Source organism: Hyperoodon ampullatus (genome assembly GCF_949752795.1).
Source record: "Hyperoodon ampullatus genome assembly, chromosome: 9".
NCBI classification, from domain to species: Eukaryota; Metazoa; Chordata; class Mammalia; order Artiodactyla; family Ziphiidae; genus Hyperoodon; species Hyperoodon ampullatus.
The window spans coordinates 94,706,862-94,724,161 of NC_136922.1; the positions used below are offsets into that span (position 1 = coordinate 94,706,862).

At 46.2% G+C, this 17,300-nt stretch overlaps 1 protein-coding gene across 2 annotated transcripts in view; it reads right to left on the reverse strand.

The window, feature by feature from the left end:
• HIPK2 (homeodomain interacting protein kinase 2) overlaps positions 1 to 17,300 on the reverse strand; it is a gene marked incomplete at both ends in the record, with an annotated part of 121,917 nt that overhangs the window by 10,610 nt on the left and 94,007 nt on the right. The window contains 3 exons of one of the 2 annotated variants that reach the window (XM_079710918.1): positions 5,975 to 6,256; positions 9,330 to 9,509; positions 12,283 to 12,422. In XM_079710918.1, the coding sequence (XP_079567044.1) occupies positions 5,975 to 6,256; positions 9,330 to 9,509; positions 12,283 to 12,422 (602 nt within the window). Of the gene's footprint in view, positions 1 to 5,974; positions 6,257 to 9,329; positions 9,510 to 12,282; positions 12,426 to 17,300 lie in introns of both variants that reach the window. The other variant, XM_079710917.1, reaches the window with a different exon arrangement.

The following is a 17,300-nucleotide window of genomic DNA, read 5'->3' on the forward strand; positions in this document are numbered from 1 at the left end:
CAGAGCAGCTAAGCCCGTGTGCCACAACTACTGAGCCTGCGCTCTAGAGCCCGCGAGCCGCAACTACTGAGACTGCTTGCTGCAACTACTGAAGCCCGTGGATCTAGGGCCCGTGCGCCACAACTACTGAGCCCACGTGCCACAACTACCGAAGCCCGCGTGCCTAGAGCCCGTGCTCTGCAACAAGAGAAGCCACCGCAATGAGGAGCCCGTGCACCACAACGAAGAGTAGCCCCTGCTCGCCGCAACTAGAGAAAGCCCGTGTGCAGCAACGAAGACGGAACGCAACCATAAATAAATAAATAAATAAATAAATAAATAAATAAATTTTTAAAAAAAGGAAGCAAATGGGATCAGCGGGGAGGGGACGACTGAGATCTGGCAGAAGAACTAGAAAGTGGGGCACCAGGGAAAGGTCCCCATGCCTGGAAAGTAGGGACAAGGGACCCAAGGGCAGCAGGAATTGTGGAAAGCTGTGGAAGCGGGAGGAACCCTGGGAGGAAGGAGAGCCGCCTTAAAAAGCACAGACACGTCCTGGCTATTGTAAATAGAGCTGCAATGAATGCAGTGAGGTGGACGAACCTAGAGTCTGTCATACAGAGTGAAGTAAGTCAGAAAGAGAAAGACAAATACCGTATGCTAACACATATATATGGAATCTAAGAAAAAAAAAAGTCATGAAGAACCTAGGGGTAAGATGGGAATAAAGACACAGACCTACTACAGCATGGGCTTGAGGACACGGGGAGGGGGAAGGGTAAGCTGGGACGAAGTGAGAGAGTGGCATGGACATATATACACTACCAAACGTAAAATAGATAGCTAGTGGGAAGCAGCCGCATAGCACAGGGAGATCAGCTTGGTGCTTTGTGACCACCTAGAGGGGTGGGACAGGGATGGTGGGAGGGAGGGAGACGCAAGAGGGAGGGGATATGGGGATATATGTATATGTATAACTGATTCACTTTGTTATAAAGCAGAAACTAACACACCATTGTAAAGCAATTATACTCCAATAAAGATGTTAAAAAAATTTTAAAAAGCATAGACAGGTGAAACCTGCAACTGCTTTCTGTGGGGGGGGCGGGGCTGGTCTGCGAGCAGTCTGTTGTGTAGTTAAGACGCTGTTAAAGGAACGCCCAGCCCTCCACCTCCACCCCTGGCACCATCACAAAACGCTCCCAGGACCAGGGTCAGCGCCGGAGGCCATGAGCATGTAGCTCCAAGTGTCCTGACCTTCACTCTCAGCTTCGGTCACAGCCAGTTCTGCCTGATTAAATGACACACACACACAGTGACTCATCTGGTCATTTCACAAAACGCAGAAATGTTCTGCTGCAGATGCATGGTCTGTGGGTGGCGGACCCCACGTGAAGAACAGAGGCTGGCTGCTCCCAAATGTGTCCTGGGAGCTCGTGCTCTAGTCCTGGCGCTGCTGTTCATTTATTGGTGTGACCTCGGGCAGTGGCCTGGATATTGGGGTGACCCTGGATGTCCCTCCAGCTCTAACCTGCTATGACATCCGTTAGGGAGAGTGGCCTTAAAGGAGCCATTGTGATGGTCCCTTGAAGGTTTATTATTAAAGACACTTAAAATAGGATTCGCTTTACTCCTAATTTGGAGAGAAAATAAATCCTTTTAGTAAGTGTACCTTATATGTAGACCCAGACCCAGACAATTCCTGCTGACTATATATCCTCCTTAGGTTCTGAATAGTTTAGAAAATGAGCAAACTAAACACACACATACACCCACACACACACACCACTGAGTTTGGCCAAGCTGCAATAAAATTCAAGTTGGACATATTTGGAATTCTTCACTCAATTTTAGAAATTGTGGAGAAGCTTCAGCTCAATACGAGTACGAATTCTCTGACAACTAGAATTATCTGAACATACAATGGGCCGCTTAATGACTCAGTGAGCTTCTTGTCACTGAAGGAAGGCTTTCTGGCAAAAATCTTCTAACAACTGACAGCTTGGTCTAGATGACCCCTCAGAATTGGGGGCCATCTCCCGACGGAAATGTTGAGGAATTCTGCATGTCGGTATCTTGTCATCTACACTAAGGAGTGTGGAAGAAAACCTCTCCAAACTCTTCATGGGTCCCATCTCTTTTTTCTGATCTGGCAGTCCCCATGCCCAGGGAGCAGATAGGTACAACACAGTCTAATGCTGATTTACCTGCCTCTTTGGATTTACATGTGACAGGTTTGGAAAAGGTGAATTAATTTGATAGCTCTGTTTTTAATCTCTTCTATTGTTAGAAATCTCTGTGCTCTACCTGATGTACTATGCAGATTAGAGAACAAGTGAGAAGCTGTTAAACGAGTCAGCTTAAAAATTGAGCACACGGGCTTCCCTGGTGGCGCAGTGGTTAAGAATCCGCCTGCCAGGGCTTCCCTGGTGGCACTGGTTGAGAGTTCGCCTGCTGATGCAGGGGACACGGGTTCGTGCCCCGGTCCGGGAAGATCCCACATGCCGCGGAGCTGCTGGGCCCGTGAGCCATGGCCGCTGGGCCTGTGCGTCCAGAGCCTGTGCTCCACAACGGGAGAGGCCACAACAGTGAGAGGGGTCAGGAATGATAATTTTGCTTTGGCATTCTTCTGAAAATTCTAGGCAATTATCAGCTGGTCCTGGAGATTTAGTGACAAGCTTAGTCCTAAAAAATGTGGATTGACCATTATTTGCCTCACGTTGGCTCTAAAGACGCTGCCCTGTGGTCTGCGCTCACCAACCCTGTTCGCATCATCACCCCCCCACCCCGCCCTCTGGCTGCTGTGTGGAGGCTGAGTCACGTGAGGGGGAGTGATCGGCATTTCAGGCAGAGTTACAGGGCTAGCGCTGGGGGTGGGCCGCAAATAGGAAATGAGGTCAGGAACACAGAAGATCAGAATCAAGATGCTCACGGCTGGGAGAAATCAGGTTTGGGAACGAGAACGGTCAGGGTCTAGGAGGGAAGTCTCCACGGTTCACACTGGAGCACTGACAGGGAGAGAAGCTTCCGGCTGGAGGGCTGCACCTGGGGGCACGTCCTTGTTTTCCCAGGACTGATGCTTTCCCACCAGCTCCTCGCAAAGTTGGCCACGCCCACCTAAGGAGAGACCCTCGATCTCCCTTTCCAATCGGAAGTCCCTTCTCTCCTTGCCTCCTGCTTTCTCTCTGATCAGTGGCCCCACGTGCTCTTGATCCCTTCTGCCCACCTCTGAGGCTCCGCCCACCACCTATCTCGCTGGAATTTGCAAGTCTCACCTCCTCTACCCACTGTCCACACCCATCAGGACCTCTGACCTTGAAAAGCCTCCTCTCCCCTGCTACTTCCTCAAGCTATTTCCCCTTTGAATCCCCACAGGCCTCTGCTAGTTTTTAGGGGGCTTATGTTCTGTTTTGTGTTATGATGATTTGCACGCGTCCTACCTGGCTTATTACCCTGCAAACCTCCTGAGGACAGAGGCTGTCTACATCATTTATGCAGCACCTGTGGTTCCGAGCGTAATATCTTACCAGCGGGGCCAATAGATATTTACTGTGTTAAATTTTGCCATAATTCTGATAGCTAAGAACGAGTAATCGTATTTCCCCGTTTTTTCCCTCATTACAAAATGCAGTCACATCAACGTGGTCACATTACACGGTGGTTTCGCTATGAATAAAATAGCTACTGGTTTCTGTTTGATCCTCCTCAGACTCAAACACACTTTCCTGTCTTCCTGGGTCCTAAAACATTCCTTTAAGGCAACAGTAAACACTATCAAACACTATCCAGAAAACACTATCATCCCATTCTATGCGCCTCCTGTCTCAATTACGCGCTGGCCTCAGCCTGCAGCTTCCCCCATTTGGCGGAACCTTTCAGGTGCGTTTCGTTCCCCTGGGCAGGCAGGCCGTCCCCTGCACTTTCCACTGTATGAAGCTCTGGTACTCAGCAGCCCACTGTCGCTGTCTGTGGTTGTCGCTTACACATGCACCTGCCAGTCAGCTCCTTCCCTGCTCTCCCCTACGTCTTGACTCAGTTGTGAAGTCACCAAGGTCCTCACATGCTGTCCAGTACTCCAGTTCTCTTCTTTCTGGGCCCCGGAGCTGCTGCGGAAGCAGCCTGTGCTTTGGCTCGCTTTGCGCTCACGGCCCGGCAGCGGCCTGACAGGTGGAGAGATGCCTCTCTCATCCTCCTTCTTCTCAGACCCACTATTCAATTCTCTCCTGAGCACATAGGTCGAGATTCTGTGTCAATTCAAAGGTCAAAATGATATTCCAATCTAGTCAGTTGTCAGATTTTAAAATCGTCTTTTTCCAGTCGTGGCAAAGGGCTGTGTGTGGTTGCTGGTCCTTCTTGTGCCTGATGCTACAAATGTGTGCACAAGCTGCTCCAGGCCGGGGACCGGGCCGGAGCCGGGAGGAGCCTTTCTCTTTGGGAAGGGCCTGCGAGGCGCGAGGCACTGGGCAGGACGGGGTATTGACTCAACTTGGGACTGTTCTCCAAAAGGAAACTGAGCCCAGTTCTGGAACAGGCAGCCTGGGAATGAAGCACTGAGCCCCATCCCCCCAGCCCCGTGGCCCCTCTAGCGCCCGGCCCAATGCTAGGACCAGAAATGCTCCACGATATGCTTCTCTGAGACACACTGAAGACTAGGCTGGGCCACTAAAGAGGACACTGGAATGAAAGATACACTAGCCCTATCATGAGAAGGTAAGACACTGAGTTCATTATAAAGATGGGAAGTGGATGCCCCATGCAGGAAGAAATAGCTGTAGTGAGAATGTTTGAATCAGTCTATCTGCATATCTTGTAATGATTTTAAGTGTAGGAATTTATTATCTAATCAAAAGGATTTGTGATTATAATCAGCGACATTGTATCCAATCAGGAATTAGTAATTTGGGCCTAACTGTGAATGTTAAGCTTCACATCAGGTCATGGGATATGCGCTGACTGGAAGCGTGGGGCAGGCCTCCCTTCCCAGGTCCTGGGTCCCAAAGGGAGGAGCCAGCAGGTTGGGACTGTGAGACTTTGGATCTACAAGGTCCCGAGGCCCGGGGGTGCTGAAGGCCAGGGGACCGACTGTTCAGAGGGGCAAGTTCCAGGGGACTATCAGACAGCCCAAGCTCACACCGCGCTCCGTTGCAGTCTGGCTGGAAAGTGTACAAAAGAGGCTCTGGCACTAGGGTGAACAGTCTCGCAAATATAATAAATATTTCTTCCCTCTCCCCGGGAAGCATATAGAGACTAAAATGAGTTCTTACTACTTTGGAATAAACAGTAATGCTCTCTGAGTGAAGAGCCAACTGGCAGTTCGATAGACCGGGTTAATCAGACACAGGAAACTTTCTGATTAATTGGACAATTACCTCAAATTCTGAGAGCCAAGGCAGTGTTAGAGAAACAGCCTGACCGACTAGGAATAAATTCAATAGTCCGAGGCAGAGATTTTTAGCATACGAGGGTTGAAATACCCTGGCACCGTGTGCCTGATTTTTATGGTCTCACGTCCCTCAAATGTAAAGGGCCTATAACTTTTTTTTTTTTTTTTGCAGTACGCGGGCCTCTCACTGTTGTGGCCTCTCCCGTTGCGGAGCACAGGCTCCGGACGTGCAGGCTCAGCGGCCATGGCTCACGGGCCCAGCCGCTCCGCGGCATGAGGGATCTTCCCGGACCGGGGCACAAACCCGCATCCCCTGCATCGGCAGGCGGACTCTCAACCACTGCGCCACCAGGGAAGCCCCTGTAACTATTTTTTAAGACCAAAGTGACTCAAAATTATCTCGGCTTTCAACAATTATGGAAAATCTGTTTGACATTCCCTTGAAATCACCTTAGGGCTCCAGGACACGGCAAAGCCAAAATTCAGGGGCCGGGAGAGAGGGGTCATCATGCTGGACGATGGAAGGTGGTCCAGATCCACCATAACTGTCTCCGTGAGAGACGGAAACGCAACCGCGCTCCTTCCTGGAGTCTGAAGGTGGCACAGCCTCACCTGGCGGGGGCATGCTTCTGCTCCTCCTCTTCATCCGTGTCGCTGCTGATGGTGATGACGCTGACCGTGGGGCTGGGGGTGTCAGGAATGACGATCGTCTGCCGCTGCCGCTCCCTGGTGGTGCTGGAGGCCCCGTCGCCCCAGCCGCACGTGACGGAGGAGCTGCAGGCCGGGCTGCTGTGCACCAGGGCGCAGCGCGGAGGCGTGTTCTCCTTGACACGCTTGGACCGCTGCGGGGAGCTGACGGCCTGAGAGGAGGACACCTCACAGGTGGAGACGTTTCTGGAACGACAAAGCCACACACGCGCACGGAGAGGGTCAGACTTGGCAGCTCCTTCCGAGGAGCTCAACTGTCTAGAAACACCAGCTTTGCCAAGTCTCCGTAAAACAGGTAGAGGGCCAGGGCACTCAGACTTAATGTGACTGCAGAAGCGGCTGCCTGTGGAGCTCTCTCTTCCAGTTAGCTGTGACACAGACGGGGGCAGCAGCCTGGCCTTCTCTGGGCTCCGGCCTGGCCCCCTGCACCCGCCCCCAGCGGGACAAAGGGAGTAGTCAGGGCTCTCAGGAGAGGGCACAGGGGGCAGACGTAACGCCCAGGATTTCAGGGGTGTCTGCCCCAATGCGGCCCCGTCTTCAGGGTCGAGGCCCAACTTCCTAAGCTCAATCTGGTCACCCTCCCCAATGTATTTAGCTCTTGTTTTAGGGGTGGAAGAAAAGGTATCTGCACAGAAAGCTTTAGTTTCCTTGCTAATGGCTGGTTTACCACTGATTAAACTAAAACACTTCCAAAGAGTTCCTGGATCTAAAGGATCTAATGTTAAAGTTCAGCTTTCCCTTCTTCCTCCTTTTATGGACATGACCATAAAAGTATCTGTGTGGCTATAATTTTTCAAAAAACGATTTTTTTTGGATGTTGACACATGGGCGTCACAGGAAGCTTACCAGTCTGTTTCAATTGCAATGAAAAATCAGGAAAAATGCAAGAGGAAAATGTATGCTTAAAGAGGGACCTTTTTTTTTTTTTTTTTTTTTTTTTTGCGGTACGCGGGCCTCTCACTGTTGTGGCCTCTCCCGTTGCGGAGCACAGGCTCCGGACGCGCAGGCTCAGCAGCCATGGCCCACGGGCCAAGCCGCTCCGCGGCATGTGGGATCTTCCCGGACCGGGGCACAAACCCGTGTCCCCTGCATCGGCAGGCGGACTCTCAACCACTGGGCCACCAGGGAAGCCCAAGAGGGACCTTTTAATCTTGATTTTGATCAACTCAAAATTACTTATCACATCAGCCAATGTAGTTTCTGGTAACTTTGGAGAAAAAAATACCTTGCCTTTTCCCCTCCCCATCAACCCCTGTTGACCTTGGTCATATCTGTACAGTGAGACCAAAGCCAGCCTATAATGAAACTTAAGACTGTGATATGTCCTTAGAGATTCTAGCATCTTCTAGCTAAAGGGATGGCAATAAAGATGAAAATAATTCCATAAAGGCAGATCTATTTAATTTTCTGTTTAGTTGATATCAGATATGTTGCTTGTTCCTTTTGGGGGGCTCGTAATAAGAAGTGTTACTGATAAGATTGTTCCATTCTTTGTACTTACCACAGAACTATGTATTTGTTATTACTAATATGTTACAATTTTGAGATTATGTTTTCACTACTCGAGCAGTTAAAATATGGTCCATTTGGTGTTGTTAAAGAAAAGTATGCCTGATGGCACCACCTGACGGGGAAAGCCTTCTGGTCTTCCCAACTGTTATGCCTAAGGCACTGGTCTTAAAAATAGGAAAACACCTAATTTTCACTATAGTGATACTGATCTTGAAATGCACTGGCAATGAGCCTTCCTAAAGGCAGCTGGGTGGTGAGGAGGCAAGAAAGAGGGACTTGCCAGCAGGTCAGAGGCCAAGGGTTCTTCCTGCCCCTACCTGGCCAAGGTGAGCTACAAGGAGGCTAAACCCCACCTCCCGGCCAGACCAGGGTTCTGGCGACCACCTACCAGGGTGAGCATGACAGCACGTGAGGATCGAGACAGTGGCTTCTGTTGCCACACAATCTAACAAAGACACAGGTGTGCTGTCACAGGGCTGCCACGCAAAAGCATTCTGGAAGCCTGCCACTGATCTGACATGAATTTCCCTAAGTTGTCAGAAACATCCAAATAAGAATCTTGTTCAGGAAGGATGACAACTTAAGGAAGTCAGCTCTTGGATTAGTTTTCAAGTGAAAAAGAATGAAAAAAGGCAGGCCTAATTTATGGCACCTTCTTATAGAAGGAAGTAGAAAACCAAAATTCACTAGACGTTTCCTATACCAGACTTCTCTTCATTAGCCTATTCCAAATAAGCAATTAGGTACCTCCCAGCCAGTGCCACTGGAGAGAGATGTAGGAAAAATTCTGTATCCACACAATCTTGATCTTGATTTTTTTGTTTGTTCGTTTGTTTGGAAATCTCTATTTTTTAAAAGTCAGGTCTCTTGAGGTATTTACATCCACTGGGAAGACACCGTTTTGAAATGTCTGATGAGTTCTGACAAATGTACAGTCAGGTAACCCCCATTACGATCCAGATATAGAACTCTGTCATCACCTTGAAAAATCCCCTTATGCTCTTTGCTTGTCAATCCTCTCCTCTCCAACCCTAGTCCCTGGCAGCTCCTGATCTGATCTCTGTCCCTATAGTTTAACCTTTTCCAAAATACCTTATCAATGGAATTAAACAGCACATGGCCTTTGTCAATTTTGATTTTTAAGAGTTCATGGAGATGAAACTGGATTTAAAGGAAATGGGAAAGATTATTGTTCTGCTGGTTAGTGTCTAGGATTAACCAAAGTTACTGCTTATATTTAAACAAGTAGCTAAATGAGTTAAATTTCTGACCTTAGATTTCAAAAAAAGCACATTTCTGCACTACCTTTTTTTTTTTTTTTTTTTTGGCTGCACCGCAAGCCGGGTCTTAGTTCCAGGACCAGGGATTGACAGGGCGGCCATGGCAGTGAAAGCACCAAGTCCTAACCACTGGACTGCCAGGGAATTCCCTCTACTACTTTTAAATAAAGTTATTATGGTTTTGAAAATGCAACTTCAGAGGTCAGCCTGAGTGTTTTCTAGAGAAGTGGAGAACCGCTCAAGGCCCAGACACTGAACACTGTGGTCCCAGGCCCCCAGCCTTTGGGTGCTGGTAGGGTCAGCACTCAGACCTCAGAATGAGTGCCTCCTTCAAACCCTAGTGCTCCCCACATGGTCTAGCAAATTCTACCGGCCACTTTCTGTCCCACTCCAGGGATCCAGATCTTTAACTTCCAAGCTCCTTGAGGTCTCCTTCCTCCAGGGATAGACTCTTTCTCACCACCTACCTCGCAGAGGATTGGTGCTGCTTACTCTTCCGGGAGGAAGTGGTGCTGGTAGGTTGCTGCCGCATCACGTGGGCCACGCCCACATTTAAAGGTTGAGCTGCTGGAAGGGTCACATGACCAGTCAATAGCGCCGGCTGCTGCATGATGGGATTGTAATGGCTGCCGTGAGCATGCGTGTTCCTAAAAGAAAGATGGGAAAACAGGCTCTTTACTGGTTTTATAGAAACAGAGCTCGTTTTTAAGATAAAGTTCCCTCCCCAATTAAAAGGCAAACTAAAACCAAAAGGTGGGTCTCTCACTACCCGGAGAGCTGTTGAAGGGAGGAGCCACCCCAGATGACTTCAACAGGTAAGTTTCCCTGGTGCAGTAACATTTAAGTGGCAGGGACACAGCTTGGTGAGTCAGAATGAGGGCATTTCAAGTGGCGAGAATGCCAAGTGGGCAGACTCAGCTTAAGTTCTGGGGAGAGAAAATAAATATTCCTTCCAGCTTTTCAAGTCCCTGAACAGGTGACTGTGCTGTGTATTTTATTTTAGAATTTACCAAGTGCCTTCAGTGGGTGATTCCACTCTGTGAGGGAGGCAGGATATCTTAGTAATACCATTTTATAAGGGAGGATATTGTAGTTTATGTGAAAAACTTCGAAGACTGGGAGCCGTATGTTTCTGGCATTAGGAAGTGTTAACACCTTAGAATTTTCTCAGCGTCTAGCACAATGCTTAGGCGTGTAGCAGCTGATTAATGAGTTATACGCTTCCTGAATGAACTATCAGATTAACTGAAGGTTGACTAGACATGTATAGAGTTTGGTACTAAGTGAAAATTACTAACGTCAGACACATGTTGATAAGAAATACTGCCAGTCATTATCCTGAAAATGGGTTATATGGGATCTGGGTTGTGTGGTGCTCAAAGGCTTATTTTCCCACAGAAATATTAAGAGTAGTGATGAATTAAGAGAATTGCCCATAAAAACCCATTTAATACATAATAAAATGAAAAGGTATAGAATTCATCTGAATTTTTAAAATATTATGAAATTTATCTTTGAAACTTAGGGGGAAAGATGAATAGGAAAAAAGAAGTAGGGAGACACTTTTGTAGAGATTTTGATAGTCTTCTGGACATTTACATGAACTTTAGAAACTGATGTTGTAGCTTCTTTACTTTGTTGCTATTTCATCTACAGACATGGCACTCTTTTTCCTTTGATACAGGTCTAGCACTGGTACTTCTCTTTTGTTTATTAGCCATGATTACAGATGTTCTTTGGACCACACATGAAATGGAGAAGAGACTGAAAAGAAACTGTTGGCTTTAGGTGTCTTCAGATAAGAGATGAGGAGGAAAGAGGGATGAGGGGTAAGAAAATATGCATGAGTGAGTGAGTATGTGAGTACTGCTGAAATTCAATGAGCTAGAAATGCTGAAAGACAAAGGAAAGAAGGAGTACAGCGTTATGTGTGGTCTTTTAGGAGAAGGGGTGAGGAAAAAAAACAGCTGGCCAAACAGCTTTCCACTTGGTTGCTGTCCCTAATGAGCTGAAGAGGGAAGGTGGTCTTGCTGAGCAGGAACCAGTGTGAATGGGGGAAGGGCAGATAACAGATCTATTTACTGCCTGTCACATACCAGGCACTGGTACGGTACGTTAACTTCAGTCAAGTGCTTTGTTTCTTTATCTTAAATTTAACCCTCCCAACAATCCTATGAATAGACATGAATATCCCCGCTTTACTGAAGAAGAACCAAGGCTCATACAGGTTAAGTAACTTTTCCCAGGTCATGCAGGGCCAGACATGACCCCAGTTTTACCCGGTTTGAAAGGGCTTCCAAAATGAGTGGGGTTGGTGTAGGGGGAGTGCTGTCAGTGGGAAGTGAATTGGGACTGTGACAAACAGCCCATGTTCCTCTCTTCTTCTTACTAAATTAAATTAGAATTAGTATATTAGTAATTAGAAAATTAACTGGCAGAACAGAGGAAGCTGCAGTTGAGGCTGGACTGGGGGCCTGTCTCTCTACCTCTCTACCTTTCATCCAGAGCTCTTCATTCACAGTAGCCTTTCAGGTCAGAAAAGGAGCTGTCAGGAGGCTCCATGGTTGTATGGAGACTATCAAGAGGGTGAGGGGTGTGACCTGCCCTGATGTTTGGGCTGAAAGCGAGACAGTGCAGAGGGCCACGGGAAGTTGGGGACAACTTGGGGGCTGCCATTTGGCTCTGCCTGGTGCAGGGGGCCATGGTGGTGGTGTTGGGATGGGGTGGGCGGCAGGTACAAGGGAAAGAGGCCATAAAAACAACGGAGCAATGTGTCAGTGATGAAGCTGGCGAGTGGGATGGGGTGGGGGGCTCTGGAAACAGATGCAGGGGGTGTGGCATGCTGGCGGCTGTCAGCTGGTTGCCTCTGGGGTCTGCGGAAAGTGCACTTGGATCTCGAAGATATGACTATCAACTGAAGAGACACACTCAGCAAACACACCAGAGTTTATCATCCCAAATAAAGCCCTTTCTGTCAAGCCTTCCCCTGGGAGGTCTGCTATGACTCCAGTGTGCTCGCGTCTCAAAAACACCTCGAGAACACTTTCTGGAATTGCATAGCAGCCCCGGGGACTCTCTTCCGCATCCTTTCACTGGTGACAAATCTTTGTTTTCTGGGAGTGGAATTTAATTCTGAGAAACAACTAAAAAATCATCCCATGCCAAGTCTGGTGAATTACACTGGTGATCAAATAATGGAACTGAATTGTGGGTTGAAAATGACAACTGACCATAATGTAATGAAGCTGATTTTCTAGTGTCCTGGTACACATTTATTTAAAAATAACCTCTCATTACACTGTTGTCTTATTCCACCTAATAATCTTTTTAATTTAAAAAGTAGGGGATTCTGCCAGCCCAGCTCTCTGGGTCAGTGGTAGACGTGCCTCCCATCCCAGACATGCCTGCTGCCTTGCTTACCTCCAGTCGGCCAACTGCTGGGTGCCGGCCATGGTCTCGGGAATCACAGTCGCATGCTGCACCGACGTGTGCGTGGCCACCCCAGTCAGCTGCTGCCACGCCGGGGGAAGCAGGATCTGCTGGGTCCCACTTGGCCAGGCCTGCTGTAGGACAGAGGACGTTTGCTGTCACCATGTCTGTTAGTCATAAAATCAATCTGCATGAGTCAAGCACTTATTCTGTGCCCAGGGTTGTGCTAGACCCTGTGATAGCTGTGAAAGTGGAGACCTGCTCTTTGGCCTCAAAAACCAGGGGAGAGGGCTTCCCTGGTGGTGCAGTGGTTGAGAGTCCGCCTGCCGATGCAGGGGACACGGGTTCGTGCCCCGGTCCGGGAGGATCCCACATGCCATGGAGCGGCTGGGCCCGTGGGCCATGGCCGCTGGGCCTGCGTGTCTGGAGCCTGTGCTCCGCAACGGGAGGGGCCGCAGCGGTGAAAGGCCCGCGTACCGCAAAAACAAAACAAAACAAAAAACCAGGGGAGATAAAATTAGCACATGGGACGTCATGTAGAAGATAATAAGTATATGGGCAAAGAACTGTATGGAAGCAATTCATTCACATTGAAGAATGATTTATTTATAAATTTGCTCTAATGAACAATGCTTAAAATTTCCAAGAGTTCATTTATTGATTTATTCTGTCACACAATTATGTGCAAGAGATTGAGGTAGTTGAATTGGGCCATACAAGGGTAACTTCTTGCCCGCAAGAAGTTTTCTGTCTAGTATCCTTTATTTAGTATTTTGCCTTTTGTTTATCAGCTAGAATCTAGAGGTCCAACTTGTGTTATCTTCTGAATCTAAGTTAACATAATTCTGAGATCACCAAGTATCTGATACTTGCCTGCATCTGAGGGCAGGCAAGCGTGAAGTACAGTTCTTAGCTGGAACCTTAAGCTTAACTGAGAATTATCTTGACTTCCTCAAAGCAGAACTGAGACAGTGAGGAAGTCACAGCTTGATTCTTCGTAAATATTAAGCTTTTTCTAAGAAGTCTAAAACGAACTTTCTTGATTCCTCCTTGAACAGACTTACATGTGTGCATGCATGTGCGTGTATTGTGTTTTGAACTCTCTGTATCTTCAATCACTATTCTGCTTGCCTTTGGTTATTAAATGATTCACAATGAACACAGCTGTCCAAAGTTGGACACTTGAAGGAACACCACTAAGGTAAAATTCCTCTTGGGCAGGTCAAGGACTTAAACATTTGGGATCTTAGTTATATCTCTCTTTCCATCAGGATGGAGATGACTGACACTGGGTAAGGAATATAATGTAGTGCTCCACTAACTGTGCATGTGTTTAATATGTGTGTTGTGGCTCACATGTACAAAAAAGCACTTCTGGAAATGGATTACAAATTTGAGTCAAGGCTTAATAAACAGTGATGTGTATAAAATGATATAGCCGCAGTTTAGACCTCAGTGGCTCGTTCACCTGGTCTATCCTGTCATCTCTGTTGCAGATGAGACCCAGTGAAATCTCTTATACCTCGTAGATATTGCCTGTTTGCTTATTGATCTTTTTTTGATAGAGGCAGAAAGCTCAGGGACCACAGATAAAACAGTAAATGCTTAATGTTTGTTGATGAAGGAAGCAGTGCTACCAAGGCAATTAACTATACTTAACTGTATTTCAGGTTTACTGAATTCAAACACAGTGAGCAGAAAAATAATTTAATTGATTGAAACAGTTATGAGCTCAAAAGCTTAAATGAATAAGTTTCACTGGCAGTAAGATTTCTACTGATTTTGCCTGGAACTTATTTCCGATCTCATAAAAAGTATGTGTTTTGACTAATGTCATCTTTAAATAATAAATCTTGATATCAAGCTAAGGACATTATTTTTTCCCTATTTCCCTAAAATGAATATTAACATTTTACTTCAAAGAGAGATATTTTTGTACCTCTATCACTGATTGATGTGTTCAACTCATTTCAGACAACACTTCATCAGATATTTCTATAATTTATTACTACTTTATAATTTATAAGATTAGCGCTGATATTTCTGGATGCATACTGTGTGCCAAGCATAGAACTAAGACCATAAATAGATTTTCTGACTTTATCTTAAGACCAATCCTGTGAGGTAGGGACTGCTTTCCTCTCCCTTTTCTCAAATGAGTAAACTGAAACACAGAGAAGTTACATAGCTTGCCTGGAAATATGGTAAATTAAACGTACATTTACTGCTCTTCCTCTTTAAGCTCAACTAAAATGATAGTGAAGGAATGAAAAAAATATACAGATCCATAGGACAAAGAGAACAGGAAGTGACAATAACAGTTAACAACATTTTAGAAGCTGTTAAACTGAAGGGCGACTACTGAGTTCACAGACTGAAGGAATCTAAGGACAAGTCTGTATATTAAACTATGAGATGCCTTCACCCCCAGATCCCTGGTATGTAGAATTATTACCCGGCCTCCCCAGTCTCAAAGCAGGAGCCTGGAGGATTCTCTCTAGGGAAACTAACTATTCCAAGAGAAAAAAATATAGATACATTTGACGAGAGGGGATCTGCCAGTGAAAATGCTGAGCTCACTCCTTACTGGTCTATAAAGAAGCCCACATTCAGCTATGGAGAAGTCCACTGCCCTGCCCCTGAAGCTCTCCAGTTATTTTAGTGCTTCAGTCTTAGATATGAATGAACAGCCAGGGATCGCCAGATTTTAAAGGACGCTTCTAACATGAAAGAGACTAAAACAAAAAAATGAAACTCAGAGGAAACAACAACAGTGTAGGAATCAGAAGAAATTTTCAAAAAAATATGTAATTAATGTCCTCACAGAGGTAAAAAAAAATTACCTATCTATCTATCTATCTATCTCCATGAAACAAGATCATGTATAAGAAGATATATCTATATTCAGAGAAGAAAGAACTCTTGGAAATGAGAACTATGACAACAGAAATGAACGATTCCATAGAGTTGAGAAAATATTAGGAAGTAGCATAGATGGAATATATAGAGACAAAAAGGTGGGCAGGGTGGGGGGGAGATATGAAAATCATTAGATCACTTCAGAAACACCAGCATCTAATTAATAAGAATTCCGCAAAGAGGGAACAGAGAAAATGGAAGGGAAGAAGTTAACAAAGGCAAAAATAAAAGAAAATTCTCCAGGTAAAAAGGGCAAATAGGTTGTCCAGGACAATGTATTCTAAAAGACTCACAAGGAAACATGCAGTCATGAAATCTCAGACCACTGTAGAAAAGGAGAGTCTTAAAAGATTTCAGAAAGAGAGAAAAATAACAACCACTGAACTTCTCAATATGCTCAAACACATCAACACATCAAACACATACGCCTTTTAGAACTCTGGAAGAGTTTGGGGCTGCATAATAATAGAGGAAACTAACCGAATGAAAAGATGAGACAACCATTAATTCCAGGAAAAACAAGTTGTACAGGAAAAGAAATGGAATCACAGTATATTATGAGGCTCAGCTGAAAATAATATGATACAGTATCGATGATAATAATTAATTAAATTTAAACTCAAAAATAACTTCCCCAAAGTGATACAGCCAGTAAGTGGTGGGGCTGGCACCTGGACACAGGCAGTCAAATTCTAGAGCCCATGCTCTCAGCCAAACTACTACCTCTTTTTACGGAGATGATACATAAAAATGCTGGCCCTATTCAGGATCAGGTGTTGGTGGTAACTGCATAAAAGTGGTATGAAAAAGTCTTCCTTATTCATTAACAATATCAGGCACCAAGCAAGATTGACACAGACAGCAAGACAGAATGGTTGGAAAGACTGGCTGAAAATAACCAGAGAAGGTTTTGAGAAGCATCGAAGTTTTGTATTTTAACAGTTTAAAGAGTCCAAGCCAGTGGTTTATTCTTAGGGAAACATTTAAAGGAGTTCAGGTGATACGAGCTGATTGGCTACAAGAATGCACAAAAGTTCTTCATGGCAGGGCAGAGTCTACAAGTATCTGGCAAACAGAAATCTCCATATCCTGGGGGCTCTGAAAGGTCAAAGCGGGTTTGGGATCTTGCCATTTGAAAAGTGAGATAAATTCAATACTGCATCAATCAAGAACTGTACTTCCCATCTCTCTACCTTTACCTCCTCATTCACAGTTTCTGATGGTGGTCAAGATGCCAGCTCTGGGCTGGGGCTTGGAAGGAGAGAGGTGACAGCTCCTTTTAGGCGGTACCAAAAAAGCGTTACTGGTAAGGCAATCCATATCACCCTCCTGTCACTGAAATGAGAGGGTGTCATTACACCCTCTTCTTCCATGAACACATCTTTGGAGTGCCCCAGAGAGAGTGTTTCCCTTTGAGGGACATGTGATGCTGCTGGGAGGTAGGGCAGAAAAGGGCAGAGCAAACAAAGCTAATGAGGGATGGATTTAAAAGACTCTCTAAACTTTCACAGATAAACTCCTTGAAAAGGTATAACTATTTAGATAAAAAGAAATACGCAGGGCTTCCCTGGTGGTGCAGTGGTTGAGAGTCCGCCTGCTGATGCAGGGGACACGGGTTCGTGCCCCGGTCCGGGAAGATCCCACATGCCGCGGAGCGGCTGGGCCCGTGAGCCATGGCTGCTGAGCCTGCGCGTCCGGAGCCTGTGCTCCGCAACGGGAGAGGCCACAGCAGTGAGAGGCCCGCGTACCACAAAAAAAAAAAAAAAAAAAAAGAAATACGCAGAATTTTGGGATATATTTAAAGTAATAATCTTTGGAGTGCCTTTGCCTGATACCTAGAAATTTACCCAAGATAAATGAAGGTGTCAGCTTCCATGTTTAATTATTGCTTTTTTTTTTTTATAGCTGCCCTACTAGTTTTAGAAGTTAGCTTATTTTCGTCCTTTGAAGGGACCATTAAAAAATACCTAGGAGAGGACTTCCCTGGTGGTGCAGTGGTTAAGAATCGCCTGCCAAGGCAGGGGACACGGGTTCGAGCCCTGGTCCGGGAAGATCCCACATGCCGCGAAGCAACTAAGCCCGTGCGCCAC